The sequence below is a fragment of the Rhinolophus hipposideros genome, assembly GCF_964194185.1.
Source record: "Rhinolophus hipposideros genome assembly, chromosome: 1".
Taxonomy (NCBI): domain Eukaryota; kingdom Metazoa; phylum Chordata; class Mammalia; order Chiroptera; family Rhinolophidae; genus Rhinolophus; species Rhinolophus hipposideros.
In genome coordinates this window covers 108,451,736-108,478,468 of record NC_138047.1, presented here as the reverse complement: position 1 = coordinate 108,478,468, position 26,733 = coordinate 108,451,736, and the positions used below count along the sequence as shown (strand labels likewise).

General features: G+C 58.2%; 1 protein-coding gene across 1 annotated transcript in view; it reads right to left on the bottom strand.

The window, feature by feature from the left end:
• Positions 1–290: 290 nt before the first annotated feature.
• SH3TC1 (SH3 domain and tetratricopeptide repeats 1) overlaps positions 291–26,733 on the bottom strand; it is a 34,138-nt gene continuing 7,695 nt past the window's right edge. Inside the window, exons 3-18 of the mRNA XM_081044746.1 lie at positions 26,621–26,695; positions 24,929–25,056; positions 23,452–23,557; positions 22,513–22,659; positions 21,619–21,829; positions 20,738–20,814; positions 19,753–19,948; positions 16,472–16,605; positions 15,697–15,738; positions 11,984–13,648; positions 9,267–9,447; positions 7,952–8,102; positions 6,587–6,709; positions 5,769–5,919; positions 4,600–4,796; positions 291–1,435 (exon numbers count right to left, since the gene is read on the bottom strand). Coding sequence (XP_080900872.1) covers positions 1,178–1,435; positions 4,600–4,796; positions 5,769–5,919; positions 6,587–6,709; positions 7,952–8,102; positions 9,267–9,447; positions 11,984–13,648; positions 15,697–15,738; positions 16,472–16,605; positions 19,753–19,948; positions 20,738–20,814; positions 21,619–21,829; positions 22,513–22,659; positions 23,452–23,557; positions 24,929–25,056; positions 26,621–26,695 — 3,842 coding nt within the window. The 3' untranslated portion in view covers positions 291–1,177. The remainder of the gene's footprint in view (positions 1,436–4,599; positions 4,797–5,768; positions 5,920–6,586; positions 6,710–7,951; positions 8,103–9,266; positions 9,448–11,983; positions 13,649–15,696; positions 15,739–16,471; positions 16,606–19,752; positions 19,949–20,737; positions 20,815–21,618; positions 21,830–22,512; positions 22,660–23,451; positions 23,558–24,928; positions 25,057–26,620; positions 26,696–26,733) is intronic.

The window sequence follows — 26,733 nt, the reverse complement described above, 5'->3', positions numbered from 1 at the left end:
GACCAGAGGAAAGAAGGATGGATGGAGCTCCCATTCTCCTCCCCGAGGCCTTGGGCCCTGACACTTGTCCTGGGCACAGAACCAAACCCAGGACTGAATTAGGGCTCTGTCCCACTGGCAAGTCCCTCTCCAGGCCTCAGTTTCCTCTTCTGTTAAATGAGGTTCTTGGGGGAGGGAGAATGAGAAGTGACTGTTTTATGGGTACAGGTCTCCTGGGTGCTGGCAATGTTTTGGAACTAAACAGAGGTGGTGGTTGCACAACACTGAAAAACAAAAAAATGCCACGGAATTGGTCACTTTAAATGTTTAATTTCATGTCATGTAAATTTCACCTCATTAACAAAATAAAGAAAAAGGATCTTGGAGTAGTGCTGGTGGGTTAGAACCACCAGGACACCCACAACCTCTCTGAGCCTCGGTTTCCCTGCCTGTAAATCAGGGAGAGGATTTCAACGAGGGATGCCTGGGTTCCTTCCTGGCCCTTGGCTCGTCGCTGCGGGACGGTGGGCAGGCGGAGCAGGTGGGGAGGGCTGGGGTAGGCGGCCCAGATGAACCTTTAAACACACTCACTCGGCAGCGAACTCCCCTATCCCTCCAGGCAGGCTGGCAGGCTGGCAGGGTGCTTCCTGTGCTGAGCTCGGGAGCTCTGCCCCTCCCTACCTGCTGTGTGATGGTGGGTAAGGCGCCTAACCTCTCTGTGCTTCCATTTCTTCAGCTGTAAACAGGGATGATAACAATCCCAACCTCGCAGTGCGGTTTGAAGATTAAAGGCCAAGTATACTGCTGGACACTCAGCGGGGGCTGTGGGAAGGGAAACGACACCCAGGGAATTCCACGACTGTCTCCCGCAGACAGGCAAGAAACGGGGGTTTGAGGGGCGTGACTTGCCTAACGCCGCGCCGTGAGTGTCTGGCAGGGGACCCGGCCTACATCTGTGGGACTCACAGCCTTCCTGCTCATACCTGAGGATAGGCCACAGCAGCAGAGTGGCCCCCGGGACACCCCCTGGAGGCTAACAGGGAGGAGGCCGCGGACGCAAGGAGGCTTCTGTGGAGCATTTATTGCTACTCGGTCCCTCCCTTCGTGCCCGTTTCCAGGAAAATGAGCCAGCATGGCCCAGTTCTGAGAGGACAGGGCTCTCAGGCAGACAGGGACCCACTCGCTGGAGGACGGGCCCTCAGGACGGGGGGCCGGGCACCAGCCAGGCTGCCCGTCCCCAGGACCGCGGAGGGGCCAGGTTGACCCTGCGGATGTTGAGCTCGGAGGCGAAGGTCCTGGCCTTCTGGTAGAAGAACAGGGACTTCTCGCGGTCCAGCAGGAAGTTGTGGTAGATGGTGGCCAGGCGCATGTAGATTTTCATCTGCGCCTCCTTGTTGCCCAGGTCCACGGCCGCCGCGAGTGCCAGCTGATAGTACCCAGCTGCGTCAAATGGGTCCTGATGGGGACACGTGGCCTTTAACCAGATTCCACATTGCTCGACCCCGGGGCAGGGGCGGCCACCTGCCCACCACCCATCATCTCCACCTTACACGGGTTACCCCACCGATGGCCTGTGGCAGGCGGGACGCCCTGGGGGCCAGTGACAGAGGCCCCTGTGGCCTCAGCCCCTGGATGTTTTCCTGGGAGGAGCCCACCTGCTCCAGTGGGGCTGCCTGGAGGTGGACTCGGCCTCATGTCTGGGCTCGGGCCTGGAAGTCTGCGTGGCTCTGGACAGGCATTTTGGCCAACCCGGGTCCCTCTGCGCTCTGGACCCCCCAGGAGCCAGGGCTTCAAAGCCTGTATAGTCCATGCCCGCGGCTCCTGCCGAAAGCCTCTTCCCCCCTCAGCCCTGGGGCCTCCCACCCACCTGGAGGACACCTGTAGCTTTCGCCTTGGGCTGAGGGGGCTCTGACTGCTGTTCTAAGAGACCACTGCAGAACCCACCCCAGCCTAGGGCCACCACGGCTCGCCTCCCTCTTGCCCCACATCCACAGTGATGCCACCATGTCCGGAACCCTCCATGGGGCAGGCTCAGCTCCTCACAACACTCCCTAACATTCTGACAGAGCATGACATCCCCAGGATGTCTGTTCCCATTGCAGATGCATCTTTGCCATGAACCCGTCATCCCAGGTCAGGATGCCCCTCTTCCCGCCCTGACTCCTATCTCCCACGCCAGCCTCTGCCCAGGTCTCTCCCCCGTACCCAGGTTAGCAGAGGGACCCGCTCTAAAACCCAAACCAGGCCTGTCCATCCCCCATTTATGATGGCTCTCCAGGACAGAGGACAAAGTCTGAGCTCAGCAGCCCTGGCTCCTCACTGCCCCACACAGAGCAAGGAACCAAAAGGAAATAAAAGCAGGTACATGCAGCAGTCTCACCAACACTCCCCCAGCCCCTACCACGTGCTGGACGCTGTGCAGGGCAGACCCACACTGCCTCTGGGGACAAGGGACCACAAGCGGGTGTCTGGGGCTGTGGCAGAGGGAAGCCCGGCAGGCTGTGGAGCCTTGGGTGGCACCTGACTCAGCCTGGGATAGGTTGGGAGGGCTTCCTAGAGGAGGTACATCCCAACGAAACAGAGTGAATTGGCCAAAATGGGTGGTTGGCGTGGTGGTGGTGGAGTGTACATGTGTGCCTATGTGTGCATTCGCGTGCATGTGTGTGTGGAGCAGTGTGGCTGGCAGACTCAGGACCACACCCAAATCTGTCCCATTCCAAACCTTGCTCTCAGCTATGACATGCCACTCCAGGCGAACAATGACCCATTTCAGTGAGACCATCAGCAATGTGCACCCCCTGCCTCTAGGCAGCACTCGTGGGCCCTGTCCACCCGTCTTTTTCCTTCCCCTCTGTGTCCTGTACAGGGGAGCCCTTGGGTCATGCACAGGGCACGCAGGGACCTCTTTCCCTCCTGGGTACGTGGAGGAGGGCGTGAGGTTGGCCAGTGGCCCCTGAGGGAGTTCCGGCCTCACCCAGCTGGTAGAGAGGCCTGGCGCTGACAGAAGTGGCATGGCGTAGCTGGGCAGGGAGCCCGTCTGGAAGGAAGCAGAGTTCTTCGCCCCTTGATCCCAGCTGCTGGGCCCAGGGATCTTGGCCTCTCAGCTGACTGGAGAGATAAGCCCCTGTCCCCACGGCCCCATCCCAGGGTCTGAGATGAGCCGGCACTCTCAGGGCCTGGGGCTCCCCCAGGCCTGCTCCCCCACACCCCATCCTGGGCAAGTCTGTTCCCCTCCTCAGCCTTCGTTTTCCCTTCCTGTGTTGAACTGCTTGGTAATGAGTCATGTAGATCCTGGGGGGTGGGGGATACCTGCACTGTGCAGCCCCATCCTCAGACCACCCGGGGGTCGGGGGTACATGGTGAGCCCATGTCACAGACAGCAGACGGCTCCCGGCAGACGGATCTGGGGTGAGGCTGGCCACAGCCCTGCCCCACACAGAGGAAGCCCTGGCTTGGAAGGGTGGGCACGGATGGGGTGTGCCCAGGTCACAGGTCACAGGTCATGGGGTAGTGGAATCTCTGTTTTGTGAGGTCGTGGGGCCGCAAGGTCTCGGGTGCGAGAGCCCCTCCACACTGCTCCTAATCTGACGTCAGCCAGGGGCCATGCCTCGCCTGTCTCCTCCCAGCCCTGTGTGGGCACCAGCTCCTGCCTCACAGTGGAGCACGCAAAGAGCCGACCACATAGAGTTTGAACCAGAGAGCCTAGACTATACACAGCCCGCATGGCACAGAGCCGGGACAGCAAAAACGGGGTGGCACAGAACGTGGATCACACAGAGCCTGGACTGCTCAGAGCCTGGATGGTACAGATTCTGGATGGCTCAGAGCTTGCATCACACAGAACCTAACCACAGTAAAGCTCAGCTGCAGTGGTCACCACTGTCTATGGGACACCGCTGCCTGCATCTGACATAGCAGAAGGCCATAGTGACCATTTCTGACCAGTAAGTGTCGCCAGCACACAGCCAGGGCCGCTAGGAGGAGGTTGGGGGATACTGGCCCAGCTCTGACAGGGCAGCGACTCATCCTGACTTCCTGGAGTGGTGTCCCTGCTTGGAAACCTGGGGTAGTCTCATCCCATCCTGAGCCCAGGTTTCCTTCTGAGAAATGGGATGATTGTTCCTGCCCCAGCAGGTGACGTGTGGATTAAAGGTATCTCAGGATCCCAAAACAAGCTCTGTACAGACTGGCAGGCTTCCTGGAGGAGGTGCCAGGGTTTGGGTTCCATCTTGCATCGTGGGTCTCTGGGGATAATGGTGACTCCTCACCTCCCAAAGTCATCTCCCCCCTTTCACATTTTTGTAGCTACCTCCTGCTTGACTGTCCAGGCTTACCTTTGCAGACCTCCTCCAGGAGGCCCCCTGACTACCTGCCCTTTTGTCCTTTACTCAGTGGCTGCCATCATCTGTTGACATGTCAGCCTCCTCCACTGACCCTGAGCTCTGAAGAGCGGGGCCCAGTGAGAGCTCAGAGAGTAGCTGACTCTGCCTGTTCTTCACAGCCAGGCCGGGAGCTCCAGGGGGACCACTGGCAGGGATGCTGGGGGAGGATGTGGACCCAGGCCTCTGGGGTCCGGGTGCAGACCCCCCCCCGAGCCCTGCCTCCTCTCCCTCCGCCCACCTTCAGGTCGTAGAAGATGATGTCTCCAAGCACCAGGTACACCTTCACGTAGTACATGGTCTCCTCGTCGAACTCCAGGGGCGAGTTGCAGAGCGACAGCGCCTTGAGGTAGAAGTGCTCTGCCAGCTCGCCGTGGCCCAGCCGGTGGTGCAGGGCGGCCAGCCGGTGGTAGGCCACTCGCTCATTCAGCCGGTCCCCTGGGGACACAGGCAGGGGCACACATGAGGACACACTGTGTGGGGCGGTGGGGGCACAGCCCCGTCAGGAGCACCCATGCCAATGCCACCTCAAAGCTCCAGCCAGTCACTTCCCATATCCAGACTCACTTTTCCCACCTGTAAAGTGGACCTTATAATGCCTGCTCCCTGTCTACCTTGGGGGTGGGGCAAAGTTGAGGCTTTGGAGGCCCCAGCTCCGAGCCTGCACATAGCCAGCCACGTGGGTGGGACGCATGGGTCACTGTTTTTGAGCAGGAGACCCCAAAAGTCATGCAGTCTCTGCACTTGTAGGCACCACGGCTCGGCTCAACGTCAGACATGACATTTGACCCTCCTGGGGTAGCAGCAGCAGCAACAGCCCCCACCCCCTCCTCAGACATCACCAGTCTAGGCTGTGTCCAGGACCCCACCCTTTCAGGCCCGCGCTGTGGGGCCTGCACGCAGACCATGCTGCGCACCTACTGTGTGCCCAGCCCTCTCATGGCTCCTTGTCTCTGGGGAAGGACGACGGCCTCGGGCAGCACAGTGAGGTGCCGAGACAGAGGGGTGCTTGGCCCCCGGAGACCGGCTTCTGGAAAGGGGCTGGGGTTTCTCCAGCCAGGGAACAGCAGGGACTGGCTGAGTGAGGGGAAGGGACAGCATGCCGCACGGCATGTTCAGGGACCTGTGAGAAGCCTGGAATGCGGGCACGCTGGCTGGCCTCATGGAGGAGGCCGCAAAGCTGGCAAAGGAAGTCCGGCCACGCAGCAAGCGTGGTGCCTCTGAGAGAACCCACACTGGCCCGGGCGGGGATGGGAGGAGGGCTGCAGCCCAGCTCAGCCCAGCCTCCCAGGAGCGGGCAGCCTGCGGATGGGAGGAGCCCGCAGCTCTCCTGGGTGGCCTCCGGCACCTTCTGCTCCTGCCCTCCCGCTCTCAGAGGCGGAAGCCCCGGCGCCAGGGTGTGGGGCTTACCCAGGGTGATGCTGAGTGCCAGTGCCGTGTGGCCGAACTCCAGGCCCTCCTGTGGCGTCTCCAGCTCCTCCAGCAGGGCCACCAGCTTGTTGCAGAGTCTCAGCTCCGCCTCCTGGTTCCCTGTGGTCACAGCCAGGGGCAGCGCCCGGTCCTGCCCACACAGGCGGATGGGTCAGGCCTCTCAGAGCCCCAGACACGTGCGGAAGCTTCCTCCCTCCACTAACTCCCCGGGATCTTTACACAGTCCTGTCCCCTGAGAGAAAGGGTAGCTCAGAGAGGTGCTGACACCCCCGGAGCCATTGGGCCCTGAGCCAGTGGGGGTGTCACCTGCAGCCCATCTGTCTACACTGCGTAACTTCAGACCAGCTCCCCCTCTCGGGCAGTGAGGGCCTGATCAGGACGTCTGGTACCCCTCTACGCTTTAAAAATGCCACATTTATCTGAATCCCAGGGGCTGAGCCACACGCGGTGAGCTGGGCAGACAGGAGGGGACAAGCCGCTCTCCCTGGGAGGCACATGCTGACTGGGTCCTGGTCTCAGTGCCCCCACTGACGTGCTGTGTGCCACTCTGAGCCTCAGTTTCCTCGTCTATAAAATGGGGATGAACTAGGACCCTGGGGCTGTTGGTGGTGCCCGAAATGCATGCTTCCAGCCCAAACAATCCTTCCTGTCTCTGTACCTCCAGGCCAAGGTGGGGGTCAAGACCATCCCAGGTGAAGCCACCGGCAAATTAGGCTTGTGCGTGAGGTGGCCCTGCCTCCAGGAGAGAGGCCTCCGCTGGCCACACCTGTGCTGTCCCACCCACTGGGGTCACTCACCCGGTAGAAGGACACAGCTTTCTTCCGCTCCCACGTCCCATTGAAGAAGATGTCTCCGGCGGCCTCGAACAGCCCCAGCCCCAGGTTGGGGTCCCCCGTGTACAGCGCTGCGTTCTGTGCCACCTGTGGGGTGTGGAGATTCTCCTGGGACCTGCAGTATTCTGGCAGGTTGAGGGGGCCTTCCCACCCCGTAGGAAGTTCACAGCCACCTCCCGGCTGCCCTGGAACCCACAAGCAGCCCTGTACATGCTGGACTACACAGACACGAGCATTGGAGGCCACTTCCCTCTCACACACCTCAGGAGTGACTGGTCCTGTGCACTTGGGGCCATTGTCACCCACTTGTGTGAGGGTGATAATTTAATCCCTGTGTCCTACGGGGAGTCCTGTCCAGTTAAAGCCCTGGAGCCGGAGGGTGTGGACTTCTGAGGAGCTTGGGGCAGAGCTGAGAACAAGCCCCTGGATTCCACCGGCCGTGCCCTGACCAGGGCATGCTCTGCTCCAGCCTCACTGGGGCGCCCCCATCCTGCCCCCTTCGCCTCCGCTGATTTTCCTCCATAACCCTTAGTACCACCTGATGGTACATGCTCGCCTGTCTCTCCCACCCGAGGACTAAAGTTGACGGCTTCTCTGCTGCATCTGGGGCCTGGCACAGTGCCCGGCGCATAGTAGGTGCTCAACAAATACCGGGCAGTGAATGAGTGCACTAGCCCCCGCCCACAATCCAGCCACGCCCAGCTGCTTGCAGTCCCGGTACTTGCCACACGCTGGGCACCTCTGGGCCTTGGTACCTGTGAGTCTGCTGCTGGAACACCCTTCCCCGGGAGGCCACTGGCCCCCACTCGCTGCAACTCAAACCAGCCTGTGCGACCCAGAAGGACAGGAGCTCACCCTCCAGCTCCTTTCTGCACCCCCTCGTGTCTGGCCCAGCCCGGGGCCCTGAGTCAGCAATGTTTGAGGAGCCTGTCCCCCCTCAGCCATAACTCCCGCTCTGGGATCCTCAGCCCCTGGCCAAGGGAGGTACACAGCAGGTGCTCAAAAATAAAAAGCTCACTAGGCTCATGAGCCTCCCAATTAGTTCCACATCACGTCATGTTTAAAGGAGACGTGCCATATGCTACTGGGGCGAGGTCTTCTGTGTGTCAGCTGAGTGGGCACACTTATGAAGCACTTGCTGTGTACCAACACGGGGGCGGGGGCTACTGTGAGACGCATGCGCCTCTGGCCCCCGGGGGCTGAGACCATCGTGGAAGATGCTGGCAGCAAGAGTCCAGGGGCAGTGGGCGACGGCACGGGGCAGCTGGCTCGCAGCAGGCGCTCAGCAGTGGTTCAGGAGGGGGAGTGAGCGCACGCGGCCACTCCTACCTGGAGGTGCATGTCCCCCAGCTCCTCCTGCTGGAGGATGTAATAGATCTTCCCGGCCTGCAGCCACGCGAATGCCTCCTTGTCCTTCCTCTGCAGGTCGATGAATAGCCCCAGACTGCGCTTGGTGTAGTCCAGCGCTGACCTGTAGGCCCTGGAATGAGACTCGATGGTCAGAACAAGCACTCTAGGCCAGCCACCCAGCGAGGGAGGGGAGCAGGCTCTTCCCGCGGCCGGTCTGCTGACCACGGACCTGGAACGTCGGGAGCGGGATCAGGTCCTGCCCTTCCCAGGCTGATGGGAGAGCAGGTGGACACAGGCCGCACTGCTCGTAGGGAACAGGTAAGGGGGCCCTTTGGGGGAAGCGGCAGCGTGTGGCCTGGGAGGAGCGCACTATTTGTCTCTGCCCGGCTCCCACACACAGGCACCCACCTCTCTGGGCGCAGCAGGAAGCTCTAGCACCGGGCAGAAATTTAAAGATTATCTAGGCTACAGTGTCTTAGGCTTGAGTGGGCATCAAAATCATTCAGAGGGCTGTCAAAACGCAGGTTGCAGGGCGCGGCTTCCCAAGTTTGTGACTCAGCTTTCTGGGGTGAGGCCTGAGAATGCATTTCCAACATGCTCCCCGGTGAGGTGGGTGCCGCTGGTCCAGGGACCGCACTTTGAGAAGCACCGATGTAGAGCATCAGCCCATTTGTCCTACTGTGAAACTGAGGCGCGAGGGTGGGGGTGGAGGCCGAGACTGGCCCTCCCAAGTCCTTGTGGAAACCTGGCTCCCTCTGCTCTCTCCATGTGTCCCAGAGGCCATGTGATCAGTGAGTGTGTGGACCCTGCAGGCTGCATGGCCCGGGCCGAACATTAACCCATCTGGTCAGGATGCTCAGTGCAGGCTTCTCGGGGGACATGTGACCCTGAAACCCTGCCCTAGGGGACAATCAGCTGTCTCCTGTGTACCAGACTCCTCCAGGCTCAGATGGCTGCTGTCCTTACATCTGAAGACCAGACCCCCTGGCCTGGAGCTGGGCCAATGGGAGCAGACTCAGCGCAGGCAGAGGTCAGCTTACAGAAGTTATCATGGCAGAAAGAACAGCCCGGAAACACAAGCTCTGCCTCCCCTGGGGAGGTGTGCAAGCAGAGACCAAAGGACATGTGTCATAGGACTCAAATGTCATGAGCATTAGCCAGGACGACCCCCTGGCCTGCCAGCTCAGAGCTCGCCTGGTGCTAAGGAAGGAAATGGTCCCCAAGGCGGGGCTGCCCTGAGAGGGTGGCCCTGCATACTTGCCATGCCTTCCCGCCCCACAGAGCCAGCCCTCACCGCTCGGTGCCCAGGGACAGGTAGAGTTGACTGATGGTCTCCAGGAGCTGCCCCTCCAGCACCTTGTCGGCCACCCTCCGGGCCAGCGAGAGCTGGAACTCATGGTAGACGACACACTGGGCCTCATTGGGCTTGACCGTGCTGTAGAAGTCACACAGCTGCTGGACAGCTTGCAGCTGGCCTGGGCAAGGGAGACAAAAAGAAGAAGCCACTGTCATTCATCAGAGCAATGACGACATTTACAAGGCCCCTGCTCAGGTCACACAGTGATGAGCACACCGTCATGGGGCCAGGCAGGACATGTAGGTGCTCGAGAGATGGCACTGACCATTTTTGTAATGCCCCTCAGGCCTGGCGGTCCGGGCCAGGCTCTCACTACACAGGCCACCTTGTTTCCGCTTCACAAATTTCCTCCTGGCCAGGACAGGTGCAGCTTCACAGTGAGCTGACAAAGCAGGGCACTGGCATCCCCATGCTGCAGGTGGGCAAACTGAGTCCAAAGCTGAGTCCAGGCATGCAGTGGAGATGGCATTCACATTTGGCTTCCGGCATTCCGGAACCAGTGCTCCTTCAAGAAGCCAGGCTCCAAACCCTAGCCTTACTTGCCTCTCCTAAAACCAGAGTCTAAGGACAGTTGACAGCTTTCACTATTAAACATGATCTGGCTGTCAACAAGGAAAGAGAAGACTTGCACGATACCATTAACCAACGAGACCGAGTAGACGCCTACAGAACACCCCCCAACAGCACCAGAACACACATTCCTCAGGGCCCATGGAACATTCTGCAGGACAGAACAGAGGCTGGGTCATGAAACAATTCGCAAACGTAAGCGGACTGAAATCACAGAGTCTGTTTTCCAGCTATAGTGGAATGAAATCAGAAATCGACAACACAAGGAAGCTTGCGAAGTTTACAAATATGTGGAAATTAGCAACATCCTCCTAAATAACCAGGGGGCCAAAGAAGAAGTTGCAATGGAAACCAAAAAATATTTTGAGATGAGTGGAAATAAAAGCATGACATGCCAACATGTATGGGATGCGGCAAAAGCAGTGTGTAGAGGGTCTTTATAGCTGTAAATGTCTACATTTAAAAAGAAGAATATTTCAAATAAAAAAACCCTCAAACTCCTACTTCAAAAAGCTAGAAAAAGAGGAGTTAACTGGTCCCAAAGCAAACAAAAGGAAGGAAAAATAAGGTTCGGGCAGTGATGATTAAAAACAGACAATCAAAATAACCAATAGAGAAAAATCAATAAAACCAAATGATTTTTTTCTTTTTTTTTCAGACAAGATTAACAAAACTGACGAATCTTGAGCTAGACTGACCAAGGGAAAAAGAGAGAAGATGCACATATCTAAAATCAGGAGTGAAAGATGGACATTAATCGTAATCGTGGATTCTGATCTTATAGAAGTAAAAGGATTATGACAGAATACTATGAACCACTGTGCACCAACAAATTAGATAACGTAGAGAAAATGGACAAATGCCTAGAAAGACACCAACTACTGAAACAGCCTAAAAAGTGGCCCAGAGCAGGCACTGGGTGACCCTGGGTATCACCCCAGCCTTTTGTCACCTCACTGTTCAGTATGGAATGGGGACAACATGATCCCCTAGGACACCCAGCTTGGCATTCCCAAGTCTGAATCCCTGAGTGTCCTGGGGAGGGGGCCTCACAGGAGGTCTGAGAGAGACCCATGGGGACCACTGATGAGGATTCATTGCCACATTTGCCTGAGGCCACAGGGCAGGTCTGGGGACCCAGCTCTTGGTTCTTCCTGGAGGTCCAGCGGGCCTCCAGCCTTGGTGAGTTTCCTACATCCCTCAGTGGCTCCCCGTGCTCTCGGGACAAATGCCAAACCGTAGCCTGTGTTCCCCAGCACTTGCCTAGGCCCCCAACTGAGGTTTTTACCACCCACCAGCCAACCCACCGGAACTTTGCACCTCCCTGCGCGGCCCAGCTCACTCACCCCAGGGCCTTTGCACAGGCTGCGCCTTCTGCCAGTCCCTCTCCCAGTGCTTGGCTAAACCTCAACCCTCAGGTCCCAGAGTGAACAGACGTCCCTGACCCATAAGTCAGGGCCAGGAGTCGAGCATCACCACCCTGAGCACCCCTTTGCTGGCTCTTGTGACCTGGACATCTGTTCCCTGGAATTGGCAGCCAGCCCCCAGCGAGGACCACTCGAGTCCCATTTGCAGGTAGAGCCCGCATAGAGCTTGCTCACACAACAAGCTGCTATTGAATGAAGCTACCTGCTCCTTGGCCCTGGGGAACCACCCACCACCTGGGGGTCCTCTGGTGAGCAGGGCTGTCGGGGTGCCTGTGGGAGAGCAGCCACTAAGGTACTCCGTGTTCCAGTCTCTGTGGCTCCTTCAGCTCAGCCGCCCCTGCCCGGCCTCGACTACGTCCAGGGTGACCCACCACCTGTTTGCCCATGACCGTGGAGAAGCCCGGGCTACGGGGCTTTCAGTGCTCAAAGCAGGCCATGCCAGGCAGAAGGGATGCGCTGGTCGCCCTGTTTATGTCTGGGCTAGCGTGGGAACACCCTCCAGCACCTGCTGGTTTCCACCACTCAGTGTTGCCACTGTGGAAAAACCACCGCCCACCTGTGCTCACAAACCCCAGGCGTGCCCCGAACAGAGATGAAAACATGTTCTTTCCAGGAAGCCGGTGTGGGGCCGGAGCTGGGCCAGGGCGTGGCACTTACTCTCTAAGTGGTCCGTCTCCACGGCGACCAGAAAGGCCCACTGGTAGTAGCACTTGGCCTGCTGGGTGAGGGCCCTGCGGGTGTATAGGTGACCCAGCTGCAGGAGCACCTGGGTGAAATCCCGGCCGCACTCCCTGCTGGGCAGCCTAGAGAAGAGCTTCACGGCCTCCAGGAGGTAGTGCTGGGCCAGCCCGCTGGCACCTGCCTGCAGGCACAGAGCCCCGAAGTTGGCCCGGACCACCGCCTGGTTCTGGAGCTGGCCCAGGTCCCGGGCCACTCGCAGGGCGCGGTAGTAGCCCTCGGCCGCCTGCCGGGTCCTGCCTGTCCTCTTCAGGGCGATGGCCATCATATTGGCGATCACGCCCTCTTGGTCCACACGAGCCACTGCCGCATCCAGGACAGACTCCAGGACGTCCAGGGCCACCGGGCTCTGCCCATGAAGCACGTGCAACCAGGCCAGGGCCACCAGGTAGTCCACGACCAGGCGGCCCCTGGTCTCAGCACTGGCTTCCACCGCCTGCATCATGAAGGAGATGGCCATGCCGTGCTGCCCGTGGTGGCTGTGCAGCTGGGCCAGGCTGGCACAGAGGGGGCCACGCAGGGCCTGCCCTGTGCCTGGGGCCAGGCGGGCCAGTGCCTGCCTAAGGTAGGGAGCGACCTGGGAGGGGGGGCAGTGGGGCTGAGGGACGTTGCGCAGGACCAGGTCCACGCTCCTGAGCGAGCTGGCCAGCGAGCCCCGGGTCCGCAGCGAGGACACCCTGATGCAGCTCAGTGCCAGGTGGGGCAGGCATTTCCGGCTGTACACGTGTGCCAGCAGCAGGTAGCAGTCTGTGGGCCACAGCGCGTGCGGGGACCCCAAGGCCCTGTGCAGCAGCAACAGCCTCTCCAGGAAGGGCAGTGCCTCCTCGGGCTGCTTGAGGCGGACGTGGTGCTTGGCCAGCAGGAAGCAGGCGCGGGCCTCGGCCTGCGGACTCTGGCCGCCGATGACCCTCCGCAGAGCGAGCCTCAGGAGCTCTGCCTCCCCCTCGGTGCTGCACACTTGGCCGGGCGTCCCCAGGAGCAGGGCGAAGGCTTTGGGCACCACCTGCCCGCACTTCTCCCTGTTCTTCTGCTTCAGGTGGATGGTGGCCAGGTTGGCATACAGGGCCACCACCAGGAAGAGGTCGTCAAAGTGGCCCCTCAGGGCTCCCAGGCCTTCCTCAAAGTACACCCGGGCCTGGGACAGCTTGAGCTTCCGCACGCACAGCCGCCCCAGGACGAAGCAGAGCCTGGCCAGGGCCACAGGAAGGCTAGCCCTCTTGGCCACAGCCCGGGCCTGTGCCAGGCGCCCGGCCAGCTCGTCCTCATCGGCAAAGCCACAGAACACTGTACGCAGCCCCGGCGGGGAGAGGTCGTAGAGGCCACGGAAACAGGCCTTGTACTCGGGAGCGTCCAGGAGCAGCAGCAGTGAGTGCAGGGCCTGGGGGTCAGACCAGTCATCCTCAGCGTCCAGGCAGAAGGAGGACTCCTCGACACCCGGCGAGCTCGCGCCACTGGACGCTGCAGGGAGGCCCCAGGACTCTGGCTCCTCAGGGCAGCTGTGACAGGGCTTGCATTGTTCTAGAACATTCTTCACCTTCTGCAGGGTCTCACGTGGCTCTGAGTGCAGGCCAGGCAAAGGCATGTCTGCAAATCACCAAAACCCCCAGATAGATTAGAGTCTGATCTGAGCCCAGGCCGGGGCAGGTACGTCTCCCCCGAGGCCCAGCGTCCCTGTGGCAGCACTTGGCAGACACTGCCTTCCCCAGGGCCGCCTGAGCGTCCAAGGTTAAGTGGAACGCCCAGCACCCAGAAGACAGTGGGAACTCAGTAATTAGGACCTCGGGGGAACACAGATCCATTCAGCCAAGTAACCAAGAGGCCCTCCTTTACTCATTCTTTTTCGTTTGAACGCAGTTTCAGGAGACGAGTGTCTTAGCTCGTGATCACTCAGAGATCCCTTTCCCTTTAGAAAGCATCCAAGCCACTTACTGGGATGTCCATTCACTGTGATTTTGTCAGCACTTGGGACCTCCGGTCAGGTGTGGGCGTCCTCATGACATGGTCAAGAGCCAGTCAGAAGAAGAGATGAGCATGAGCCCAAAAGCGACCCCCAAAACTGACAACACCAGCCGCAGTGGAGGAAGTGAGGTGTCCACTTGCCCACCTCTAGCACGGAACCATTTCCAACAGGAAACAGTGCGACTGGCTCCCAGACCTCCGGGCTCCACTGCACCTTGGCTGATTTGAGAATATGAAGCCCATGGTTACTAAAGGGAGAAAGAAAGAAAAAAAGAGAAGAAAGAGAGAGAGAGAGAGAGAGAGAGAGACAGAGAGAGAGACAGAGAGAGAGACAGAGAGAGAGAGAGAGAGAGAGAGAGAGAGAGACAGAGAGAGAGAGAGAGAGAGAGAGAGAGAGAGAGAGAGAGAGAGAGAAAGAAAGAAAGAAAGAAAGAAAGAAAGAAAGAAAGAAAGAAAGAAAGAAAGAAAGAAAGAAAGAAAGAAAGAAAGAAAGAAAGAAAGAAAGAAAGAAAGAAAGAAAGAAAAAGAAAGAAAGAGAAAGAGAACAGGGAGCTGGGGAGTCTGCAGACATCCCAGAGGCCCACAACTGCCTGCTTATGGACTGTTGGCTTTGGAAAGGCTCAGAACCCAAGGGTTTGTCCAGCGCTTAAGAGCAAACAAGTTCCATTTCCTGTTGGGAAAACATGGGCTTAAAGGGGAATTTATTTGAAAGGAAAAAACCCAGCATCTAAAGACGGTTCTGTTTCAAATTAATATGTAAAAAATGTTCAAAACTAACTGTCTCCTTATAAGTCTGTAAAGTCTAGGAATAAAGAAAAATTAAATCTGGTTTAGTGGCAAGTGTCCGACTTGACGACACGTTAGATTAGCTAAGAAAACGCCATCCTCCAGGCGTGTGCTCCCAGCTGTTATCCAGCACCCCCCACCCCCCACCCTGGTCAGCCTTTGCTCCCAGGGACTGGCAGTGTGACACCCCCCTCTTCGGGGAAGGCAAGCCTACACAGTTCTTCCCGGTCCTCACCCCACAGAGGCTCGGTGGCCCTGGAACAGCCCTGGGGAGCCGGGGGAAGGGGGCTGGCCTCCGCACAGACACCCCAAAGCAACCCTTCTGTGTTGATGCCTAGATAGGTCCCATCCCCAGGAAATCTCACAGGGTACTCAGGCATTCACGTCCCCAGGACCCGCCTGACGCAGACCCTCTGTGGGCGGAGAGACGGAGGAGCAGAGGGGGGGCGGGTATCCCTGGACCAGCCCGGCTGGGAAAGGAGCAGACCCTCAAGGACTTCTCCAAAATAAGGCTCTAAATTCAGCGCCCTTTTTACCCCTCAAAGCAGAGCACAGGGTGAATTTCAGCTGCCCTAGGTTATGTGAGAGGAACCGAGGGCCAGGCATGTGCTGGGGCAATGGAGGAAGTGCCCAGCTTCACTGGGGACAGAGCAGGGCGTCTGGCATGATCACTGGGGACCTGTTGCCGCAGGGGAGGGGAGCTTCACCTCCATCGCTCCAGCCTCCCCTCCAGGCCAGGACACCCACCCACCAGCACTCCCCCACGGAGGAGTGGGGTCTGCGCCCAGCACCCATGGGTGGCCAGCTCTGTGGCCTCCGCCCGGCATCACCCCCCAAAGCCCAGCTCCATGACCACAGAAGTCCTGTGCTGTGTGGGAAGAACCCACCTTTTTCTTCCTGCGGTTCAATCTCAGCTTCTTCTAGTCTGTCTGAAAAGGGAGAGAAGAGAAGCATCAGTCTGCGGCCAGCGCCCTCTGGGCCATGTCCGGCGACAGTACCCTAACATTCCTGACTCCAGTGCCCGTTAGGGGTAGTGGGGAGTGGGGGTGCGGTCTGAGAAGCCTCATCTTCCAGGGTTTTCCACACCCCCACCCCTGCAGGGCTCCATCCTCGCACGAGAAACGGGAGAAAGGCGAGAGGCCGTGGCTTCTGCTGCCGCCCCTCTGGAAATGAGGGCAGCTTCCCAGTGAAGGGAACCCTTGACTCCATCGGCTCTCCCAGGGAGCAGGGCAGCAGACCTGGTAGGACTCCTGATCCTCTGTGCACTCCTCCCCCTCATTCCCGAAGTCCCAGTGTCCAGCTCCTTAAAATGGGCTGACACCAACAGCTCGCTGAGGGGCCACAGAAATCAAATGAGAAAAAGAGCTGTCAAAAGACATGAAAAGTATAAAGTGCCGCCGACTGGGATAACAGAGCTCCTGGGAAGTTACGCGGCATCAGACAAAAGGGCCCCTTGGGAGGAATAAGACGTCCCCAGGTGGCTTCCTAAGAAAGAGAAGAAAACCATCTCTTTTGGTCATGGGTTAGGACACACGACACACTTCCTTCAATGACGCCTGGCACTGCAGCCTCAGAGAAATGCCTTCCAAGTACAGGAGCGGAGAGGTGAAATGGGAACAGCGTTGTCTCAGGGGGACCCGCCCCAGCAACACCCACACCCACCCAAGCTGTACACCGTGTAGATGTCTGCGCCGGATGTCCTTCTCAGTAACTGCCTGGCGTCCTCCTCAGAAAAGCACCCTTCCTTGCTGAAGAAAGATCTTTCTTCCTCATTAAGAAATATCACATTTTCCAACCTGGAGAAAATCAAGTGCTTCATTGAATATCACGTGGTTCCAAAGTAAACATCGCACAGTCAGACCACTTTCTACTCCCTCACTTGACAGGCAGTCCCTGCGCACCTACTGTGTGCCCAGCAGTGAAGACACCGATAACAAATAAAAGCAAAATAGACCCTGCCTTCAAGGGTGCCTTGTCTGGTCAGAAGCAGACGCCCAGGAGCAGAAAAGGCTGTAGCAGATGCAGCAGGCCACGGCAGCCTGGAAAGAGGAGCTCCTGGGCAGCCTTCAAAGCCCCACCTCAAATGTCCCTTCCCCTGTGAGGCCGGTCGTGACAGCTGCAGGCAGAATTGATCCCTCCACACAATAAGCTCCTGAGATTTCTTGTACGAGCTCCTTGCTCCCACAGTGCCCAGCACAAACACTGTCAAGTCAGGGAGACGAAAACAGGAGGGAGGGAGGGAGGGACGGAGGAAGGGAGGGAGGGAGGGAGGGAGGGAAGAAAGAGGCCATTTTGCTTATAGGACTAAATTACCACCATACTATGAAACTTTGAAATGTAGTGTGAAACTTGGAGCTGTTTTGAGATGTTAAAGAAAAACTTAGAGTAGCTTGTGGGACATTCAACCAAACAACATGCCTGTATTCTTCAAAAATGTCACTGCCATAAAAGATGGGAAAGACTGAGGAAATGTTTCAGATGAAGGAGAGAAGACTAAAGAGACAGGACAACTGATAACTTGTGGTCTGAAATCTTCTTTGGCTATAGAGGGCAGTAATAGGAAAACTGGCAAAATCTGAATAAGTTCTGTGGATATTACAGAATTGTATCAGTGTCAATTTCCTGATATTGACAATTGTACTGTGGTTAGTAAGCAGTACTGGTTTGGGGAAACACTGCCTTATTTACCAGTAAAGTAAAAACACTGCCTTATTTACATCGTGTTTGCAACATAGTCTCAGAAAGCTTAGAAAAAACTAGAAGTAAAACAGAAAAAAGGAGAAAGCAGATGTCCTAACAAGGGAGCATTTGGGCAATCTGGGTGAGGGGTGTGCAGGAAATTTATGCTCTTGTTGCAGCTTTTCTCTAAGTATGAAATTATGTCAGAATAAATTAGAAGGAAAAAAAAATAGCTACCAGGCTGTTCATTAAACAAAGAATAAAAAGCCAGGGTCTGGAAGAGGAAAGATGTTCAGGAAATGTTTGTTGAATGAATGAGGGAAGTCATTAGGGCTTCTCCTGCTTTAAACAGGACCAATGGCCCCTGGCCCCATCACTCTTCCAGGTTAAGAGAGAGGAATAGACTAGCTCAGCCCCCTGACTCTTCCAGCTCAGGCCCTTGGTAAGTTCAGGACCTATTTAAGTCACATGGCCCCTTGCCATCTGTGGAGAAATTGTGGTCTCCCCGAAGACAGTGTTAGGATCCAGACCACGGGCCCCAAATTGTGTTCCCCAGAACGCCAGCTGATAGAGCTGTGTGAGAAAAGGGTTGAGGAGGTCAAATCAGCGTGACAAACATATCTCGACAGGAAGAAAACAAGTTTAAGACTTCTCAGTGCCTTCCTTGTGCCGGGAGCCCCGCAGGCTGCCCACCAGGGCACAGGGAGGGCACGTCCCCACTCGTGTGAGCATGTCGAGGTTTGTAACGGAGTGCCGGGAGGGAACACATTTTGGGAAACGCATGTATAGCAGCCACGCTTATCATCCAGGCCCAACCAGCTTAAACTGCTGCTGCCAAATAAGTGACAGAGGCACCAAAGCAGCCAGACACTTACATCAGGGAACAAGGACTGGCAGGACCTGTCACAACACCAAAGTGGCCTCTGGGCTCTGGTCTGGGAGGTAGTGGTCTGTCGTAGCGCCAGACCAGAATGAGATGGGATGTCGGGGGGGAGGGGAGGCGGGGGGCCCTGAGGACAAGCATCTCGTCTGGGAGAGGGGAGGCCTGGTGATGGGGACAAGCCCAGAGCCCAGGGCCCAGTAAAGGGTCCTTTCCACACCACACTGTCTGGCCTCTTTAACCAAAGTCTTAAAAATGAAAGGTCAACTCAAGGGGAAGAGAATTCCACCATGGGGTGGACGTGGCTGTGTCACTCACCACTCCCCTAGAACCCCCGCCCCCCGCTGCTCAGGCCTGGGCAGTGGGGACACACAGGTGACCAGGCAGTCCTCCCTCAGGATTCCTGGGGGGGGGGGCAGGGGCAGACACATCAACCACGGGGCATGGGGGGCTCACACAGGGAGAGGAGCTCGGCCAGGATGAGCACCCTCAGGGATGAGCCACCGGAGAGGGGCCTTAGGGACCAGTGAGAGCCCCCAGGAAATTGTGAGGTCAGGATGGACGGAGCGACACCCAGGATCGTTCTAGAAGGGATAAGCCAACAGCATAGATGGACTCAGTGTGAGCTGATGGCTAATGGTGGCATTTGAAACGGGGGGTCACTAGAGCCTCAGCCATGGGGGGGCCTTGAAGGCCAGGCCCAAAAGCTTCGAATGGTTTCATGAAGGGCAGTGGCATGGTGCACGGAATGGGATAGAGTCCCCAAAAGTCCATGTCCTCGGAAAGTAACCTTTGGAAAGAGGGTCTTTTCAGATATAATCAAGTTAAGAGTTCTGAGATGGGGCGATCATTGTGGATTATTCATGTAGTGGGGTCCTTAGACAGAGGAGAAGAAAGCCATGTGAAAATGGAGGCAGACAGGAGGCGTGTGGCCACGAGGAACGCCTGGAGCCCCCAGAAGCCACAAGAGGCCAGAGGCTCCTCCCCGGGGCTTCCAGAGGAGCCGGCTCTGCTGACACCTGGAGCTGTGAGAAGCCCCTGGTTTGAGGGGCTCTGCTCCCCCAGCCCCAGAACGCCAGTGCACACAGATAACTGTGCACTTCAGAGAATGACCCCGGCAGCACTCGGAGGAATGACAGGAGGGGCCCAGATAGGAAGTCGACCTTGGGCCCTGGGGACCAGGGGATGGCAGCCTGAGCTAGGTCCAGGCCTGGGGACAGAGCTGGGAGCAGACTCCGCAATGACCAGCAGGGGTGGGACAGGGCTGGCGGTGCTGTGCAGGACAAAGTCCAGGTTTGTCACCTGGGAAGCAGGTGACAGCAGCAGGGTCCCACGGGGGTGGCGGAGGGGTGGGCTCAGGGAGGGGTGACACCTAAGCACTCACTCAGACGCGTGGCCCTGCACGCTGACGAGAGTCGTCTGCACAAACCCGACCTGGCCCGAGGCCACGTGCCGGCCCAGGAACCAGGGCAGGCCGGGTACCTGGGCCCCGATTATCTCGATGAGGTCGCCGCTTTGGAAGGTCAGCTCTTCGGGCCCGGAGCCCTGGTAGTCTGCCACTGCCGAAGCCAGGCCCACAGCTATGGGACGGAGGGCACACGGTCAGTGCTGGGGGCGGGGCCGAGGGGACAGACGCCATCCTCAGCAGGCACACGAGGTCCCGCTGTGGAATCATCTAACACCTGTCAGGGATTGCAGTGAAGCTCAGTCACTGCACATGAGGGGCTGGACATTCATGCGGTCCTCAGGGGGTGCTTTATCCCCACGCTGAGGGTGAGAAACTGAGGCCCAGAGACCTCAATTATCTTGGCCCAAGGCTGTTGGCCTCCAAGGGCTCTTTCCTCCGTCCCACCCCAACGAGGCCAGGCCAGGGACCCTGCAGGGTGTGTGCTGCTGTAAACATGAGTCGCTCCGATCCCTCCTCCCCTGGGGCCTCATGTCCATGTAACAAGGACACAAGGCCACCCCAATACTAGCCAGTCTGGGGAAGAGCAAACAGCACTCGACAGGGAGCCCTTCACAGGGCCATTTCAGCCACAGCCTGGCCCAACCCAGCCCAGCGCCTCCCGAGTGTTTAATGTGGTTCCAGAAAGAGAGGACAGACTGAGAGTGCTGGCGGAATGGTCTGTGGAAGCTACACTTCAGAGGCCGTAACCAGGACCCGGCCCCGGCCTTGCTGTGCTGTGTGTTTGCACCAGCCAACAGACCTCTCTGAGAACAGTCATCACCCTGTGACCTAGAGAGGATTCTAGCTACATCTGGGGGCTTGGGGAGGAGTCAGGGCTAGCGCAGAAGCTTACAGAACACTGGCGCCCGCCCCTCCTCACCCACCTCTTTCCCCAGGGAAAAAAGCCAATGGAAACATTTACCCATCAGCTGGATATCCGGCGTCCTAGGTCTATCTGTAGAGTCATCGAAGGGGTCCCAGGGAGCCCTAAGGGCCCATCTGGAGTGGGGAGAGGGAGGTCTTTGCTGCAGGATTTCAGATTTGGGGCAGACTGTGTAGAGTCTGGATGAGTCAGCAGCCCTCAGTGACACACGTGGATCCCACCACACACACACACACACACACACACACCTGTCCAGGTGTGGGGCCTCAGGCCCAGGCGTGGCACTGCCTCCAGGTAGCCCCATGCCCCCCAGCCCAGCCGCCGCCTGCCCTTTCTCATGCTCATGTTCCTGGGGAGAGAAGCTGAGCCATAGCCTGTTATTTCAAGGACACTGAACATCTGGAGATCCAGTTTCTCTCTTTGTCTTGGCTGCCAGGAAGCTCCAAGCCAAGCTTGTGCCTCACATTCAGCAAGTAAGCAGGAGCTTACATGTTACCCGTCCTGGTTTCCCCCAGGCTCTCTGCCTTGGTCAATATTCATTCAGATTCCCCTGTGCTTCCCTACTACAGGCTCCCTCAAAAGGTCCTCATGAGCTGGGGTATGAAGCAAGAGCTCCATGCAGCACATGTGGGGGCCCTTACACCCCAGCACAGCCCTGCTGGGAAATGGCAGTGTCCTGTCACACAGGTGGCAGCCCTGAGGCCCAGCTGCTGGACTGGCTTGCCAAGGTCACACGTGGGAAGCAGCAGGAAGGATCGTGGCTGGGTCTGCCTGGCTCACACTGTTTTTAGTCTCCCCACCCCCAGCACACACACACACACACACCCACCCCTGCCTATGGACAGCCCAGGGCCCAGGGCCCAGAGGCATTTCCGAGAGGCCTGATGGCAGGAAGCAGTGAAACAAAGGCCGGTACCTACTGATGAAATGGAATCAAAGTTTCTGGAGTGGCTACCGCTGCTACCTCCTTGGATGATGTGTTGAGGTGGTGGGCCGAAAAGTCCACTGCTGGGGTCGCCTCTCCCCGGGGACCCCCTGAAGCCCGCCTCAGGGGCTGGGGGCCCCTCTCTGCACCCCAGGGAACAGTTGTTGCTCGCACATGGTGGTCAGCACACAGCACAAAGAAAGGCCCTTCAAAGTGACAAAGGGTGGTCATTCACGGTGGCTGGACACAGGGGGGCCCACCCTTCCCCTCCAGGATACATGTGTGAAGGCAGACCTATAGGAGCCCCCCAGCCCCCAGCTCTACATCCACTGAAACCCAGACATCAGAGGTGTCCGGACTTGGGCTGGGGTCCCAGCTTTGCCCAGGCTTGCCCTGGGAGCCTGGCTCGGACAGACTTTTGGGGCCTCAGTTTCCCGTTCTGTACGGAGGGGCCAGACGTGTCATCCCAAGGGCCCTTCCTGCTTGGACCACCATTGGTGAGTCTGACCACAACTAGCCACCTCTCTTCCTCTCTGTGGCCAGGGTAGGACAGGCAGCTTCATGTTCCGTTAGCTGCAGATTTGGAGACTCATTGTGAGGCCACCACGGCCTTCAAAGCAACAGCTGAGTCAGGAACACAGGGTGGTGGGTGGCACTTGCAAAACTCCTTTTCTATTCTTTCTGTGGGAGCTGACCATGGCCTTACAAAGAAGTGACGGAGCCTGGGCCCACCACTGTCAGCGTCACCTGCATGCCCCTCCCTGCCTGAAGCCCCCTCTGGTCTCCACGTGCATGCCCGAGCCTCCAGAGCTCTCCCGCTGGCTGTGGCCCGGGCGTCCCCACACAGCATGGAGCTGGCCCATGTCACCATCACCCGCGTAGCAGTCACCTTCCTGGATGAGGAGGCTCTCGTGTGTCAGCCTCAAGGCCTCCTCATCCACGTGGACTTGGATGGCTGTCTCCTCATCCTCATCCGGCGAGAGCAGCCAGAAAGCCTGGTCCACAAGCAGGTTTTCCAGACAATGATGAGTGAAGCCTGGGGAGCCAGACAGACCCTGGTCACCAGGGGCCCCAGAAGAGGGCAGGGAAGCCCTCATGGCCCCAGGGTGGCCAAGCCCTGCACTGACTAAACCCAAGGAGACACCCCGCCCTGCCTTTGGGGACCGTATCCTGGGCGGGCCACCAGTCTGACTGTCTGAGCTGCAAGTGGGCCAGCTGTGACCGCGCACAACTTATTTGACTTCCCTGTGCCTCGGGAAGGTTGGACGAGGACAATTTACTTCCTCTAGGACCCTCAGTCTTCTCATCTATGAGATGGGACGAGAGCGTCCAACACTATCACATATACTGGTTGTGGGAGTGACACAGGCCCTTCTCAAGGCTTGCAAGAAATCGTCATTTTCCAACATCCTCAGCCCTCATACCAGGGGTGGGGGAGCAAGTTTCCCCAGGAGACGCAGTCAGACCCTGCAAATGCCTCCCCAAAAAAAGGGGAATGTTCTAGAAAGAAAGCACTGGGGTTGAGGTTGAAATAACAGTTTCCTAGTCTGTGTTCGGTCAGTCTGAGCTTAGCTTCCCTCCATCCTGGTCCAGCAAAGTTAGGCGGCGCAGCATTGGAACAAATTTGGAAACTCAGCCAACTCACACGGGCAGCACAGACGGTGTGTGTCTGCAGCTCCACCCACCACAGCGTCCTCCGAGGGACAGGTGAGAGGCCGTCATGAACTAGCCTACTCTAAAGCCCGATTTATAACATAAATGCTTGGTGTGTGACAAGTGTCCTGCTAGAGGAGTCCTCGTAACCGGTTCTGGCAGGGCACAGCTTTACCAAGAGCGTGGTAGGTGGAAAACTTCCAGATTTCTTCGAAAGTCTTAAAGGTCACCACAATCCGATCCTGGTCACTGTGGATAGACAGCAGCCTGGCCGATAACTCCTTACGGGGAAGAAGCAGAAATCAGAAACCATCCCAGGCGCTTGAGGTATCTGACCATCAGGGCACAGAGCCACACCACAGGAGCATTCTGCAGAAGTGACCCTGCAGGGGCGCAAGCACACTGCGGACTCCTTGGCGGCCCGGGCTTTCCTCTGCTGCTCTCTCAAGCCAGCTGTGGCTCCCCAGTGCCTGTGCCACAGCCTGCTCCTCCCCAGCGCCTGTGGGACCTTCACGCTCTGGACATACACCCTCAGCAACTCCCTCCACGGCTGCTCCACCAGCCTCCATCCCTCCCCACCAGCCAGCGACACTCGACACTAGGTTCTCTCCTGTTCAGGCCGCGCTCTCAGCCCTGCTCAGCCCAGACTGGCCACTCCAGCCTCACCTGCAGCATTTCCAGTTCTAATCCCCCCATTCCCTCTCTGACCTCCATCCCATGAACACTCCACTCCTGGCGGGGGTGATGGGGCGTTAAAGCAACACCAGCTAACACAGACAGTTACAACTATACTTACAACTTATGAAGTGTGTGTGTGTGTGTGTGTGTGTGTTTCAGGGAAGGGGTCGTATTCGTCTCCATTTGATGGCCCCTCCACATGGCACAGCCGGGAGTCAGCCCGGAGTCTGCAGGTTTAACCACTGCCCTCTCCCCTGGTGTCATAAGGGGCAGCCCCACTGCTGAGCCCCTGGGGTGCTATTCTGTCTGCAGAACCCGCACATCAGCTCCCTGGGCAACAAGTCTAAGCACCCCTCCATGTGTGGCTGAGGAAGCCGGGTTCACAGAGGCTAAGGGTATCGGCCAAGGTCAGGCTAGGCTGCCTGCAAGGTCAGACGGTGGCCGCCCAGCCCTAAACCCCAGGACCTCTGCAGCCTGGCCCAGGCCCCTCCCCCCATCCTCCTGCCACACCGCTGTTGTGCCCCATTGTGCGGAGGTCAACAGGGCGCTGCCCCACCAAAATCAAAGAATAAGATTGACTCCCACCAGCCCTTTTTATACCCAATCAAAGAAACTTTAGAAATCCTAGCAGGGTGAAGGATGCAGGGCGAACGGGACGGGCAGGCACTGGGGACGTGGCAGCCCCCGCTGCTGGGCCTGCAGGAAATGATGTGATGGGTGGTCCCTGAGGCCAGACAGCCAGGAGAGCAGACAGGACAGGACAGCGCCACCACGAGGTGAGGTCAGGGATAGCCTCCCCTTCTCATGGCCTTGGCTGCTGGGAGGCCTGGACTTCTGGACCCTCGTCTCCTGGGGCCACCAGCTCTGCACCGGGCAGTCCTCCTCTGTCCTGTTCTCAGTCACGGACTCCTGCACCTGCGCGCACCCAGGTTCCTTCCACACAGGCCCTCAGCCCCCGGAGGAGCCAGACTCACCCCCAGAGCGCGGGCCACCTCCCAGCTGTCGTTCTCCAGCAGGCGGAGCCGGTCCCGCAGCGCCTGCTGCAGGTCGGGGTCTGGCAGCTTGCTCTTCCTCCGCATGGCCAGCAGCTGCAAGGTCAGGTCTGGAGGGCAGAGCAAGGTCGGGCAGTGGGCCTGGTCCAGGACAGGAGTCCTGAGCCCCAGCTCACCCAGTCATGGGAGCCGGGGTCAATCCCCACATCAGGCACCGACGCACACCTCACTCAGCTGCTGTCCCCCTGAGCCCCACTTTCTTTGGTTGTAAATGAATTGCAAGCTGCCTACATCCCACAGAGTGATGGGAAGAAGTAGACTCCTGTGACAGCCCCAGGACAGGACGGCACTGACTGACCTTCCAGCACATGTCCTGAGTCACCAAGACGTCCAGCCCCGACCTCTCCCACCACCCCCACTCCAGCCAGGGGCACCTGACTTCCGGCAGACACTCCCACAACCCTCAATCCCACCCCAAAACCGGCTCCTCTCCCTGCCTTTGCCATCTCCAAAAGGGCGCCAGCCCAGCCCTGCTCAGGCCCCCACACGTCCCTCCATCACACACATGGTTCCATGGGAACCTCACTGGTTCCCCCTGCAACACCAGGCCTGGCGGGCTGCCCTTAGATTCAAATCCCAGCTCCCATGCCACCCCCACCCCAACCCCACCCCCTTAAAAGGCCACAGCAACACAAAAATCCCCTGAAAAGGAGCTGTTCCAAGGGAGATGGGTGGTGTGGAGGAACAGAAAGGGAAGGAGGTGGAAAGGGAGAGCGAGATTCCCCCGCCCTGTGCATATGCATTGCTGCATTGTGCCTGCCTTAGAATTTTCTAGCAGGGGACCCTGGAGCAAACAAAACCCATGCCCTCCTGTGAGGCAGGGCCAGCGGCAGAGCTTCTGGAGACTTGTGGATCTGGGATCAGGCCTAGCCTTTCACAGCCAGTTCTACTATGTCACCCCTCCTGCTGATGTAAGAGGGTGGGGTTGCATTTTCAAACCCAAAGTCATCTGCCCTGTTGCTTCACTTGTCCTGATCCTAGCTGACCACAGGCGGCACCGAGCACCGGACAGGAAAGTCGGAGGACAGGCAGACATTGGGGGAAAGGTGAAACGCCAGCAACACTGAGGTCTCTGTGCCCCCCACTGCTGGGGGTCAGGAGTGGGATCTCCAGCGTAAGGCGCTTCTTACTACCCCCAAGCCCAGTGCCACCCTCACTGCCCAGGGTTGCCCACCATCCATGCTCTGCAGAAATCTGCCCACATCCTCAGAGTCCCCTCCCCAGAAACTGGCCCTTGGAGGCCTCTTCTGTGGGCCCTTCCCCTCCCTCTGCACTCCCCACTCCACAGAGGGCTCTTTGATCTAATTCTTATCACATCCTTCTTGTGACCCCTCCCTTTCCCTTGCATGTGGCCTCTTGGGCCACGTCCAACTTTCTGAGCAGATGCAAACACAGAGTCCAGAGAAGTCCTTTGCAAATGCAGGTGAACCCAGCCTTCCGCCTACCCCCTTCCGGAAATGCAGAGTCCTGGGCCCTACCCCAGACTGGAAGAATCAGAACCTGGGTGTCTGCATTTAACAAATCCCTTCCCAACTCCCATGGAGGGAAGGGGGGGCACCCAGGGATCCCACATTCATGTCCCCAGTCCAGAAAACCCTGCCCGAGGATGCCTACCTGTGGGGTACGCACCCATCTGGCCGGGAGGGGTTCCAGAGTCCCGCCGAGATGTGCCAGGGGGCAGAGCAGCACCTGTAACAGAGCAGGTCTGTGTGCTTATGATGACAATA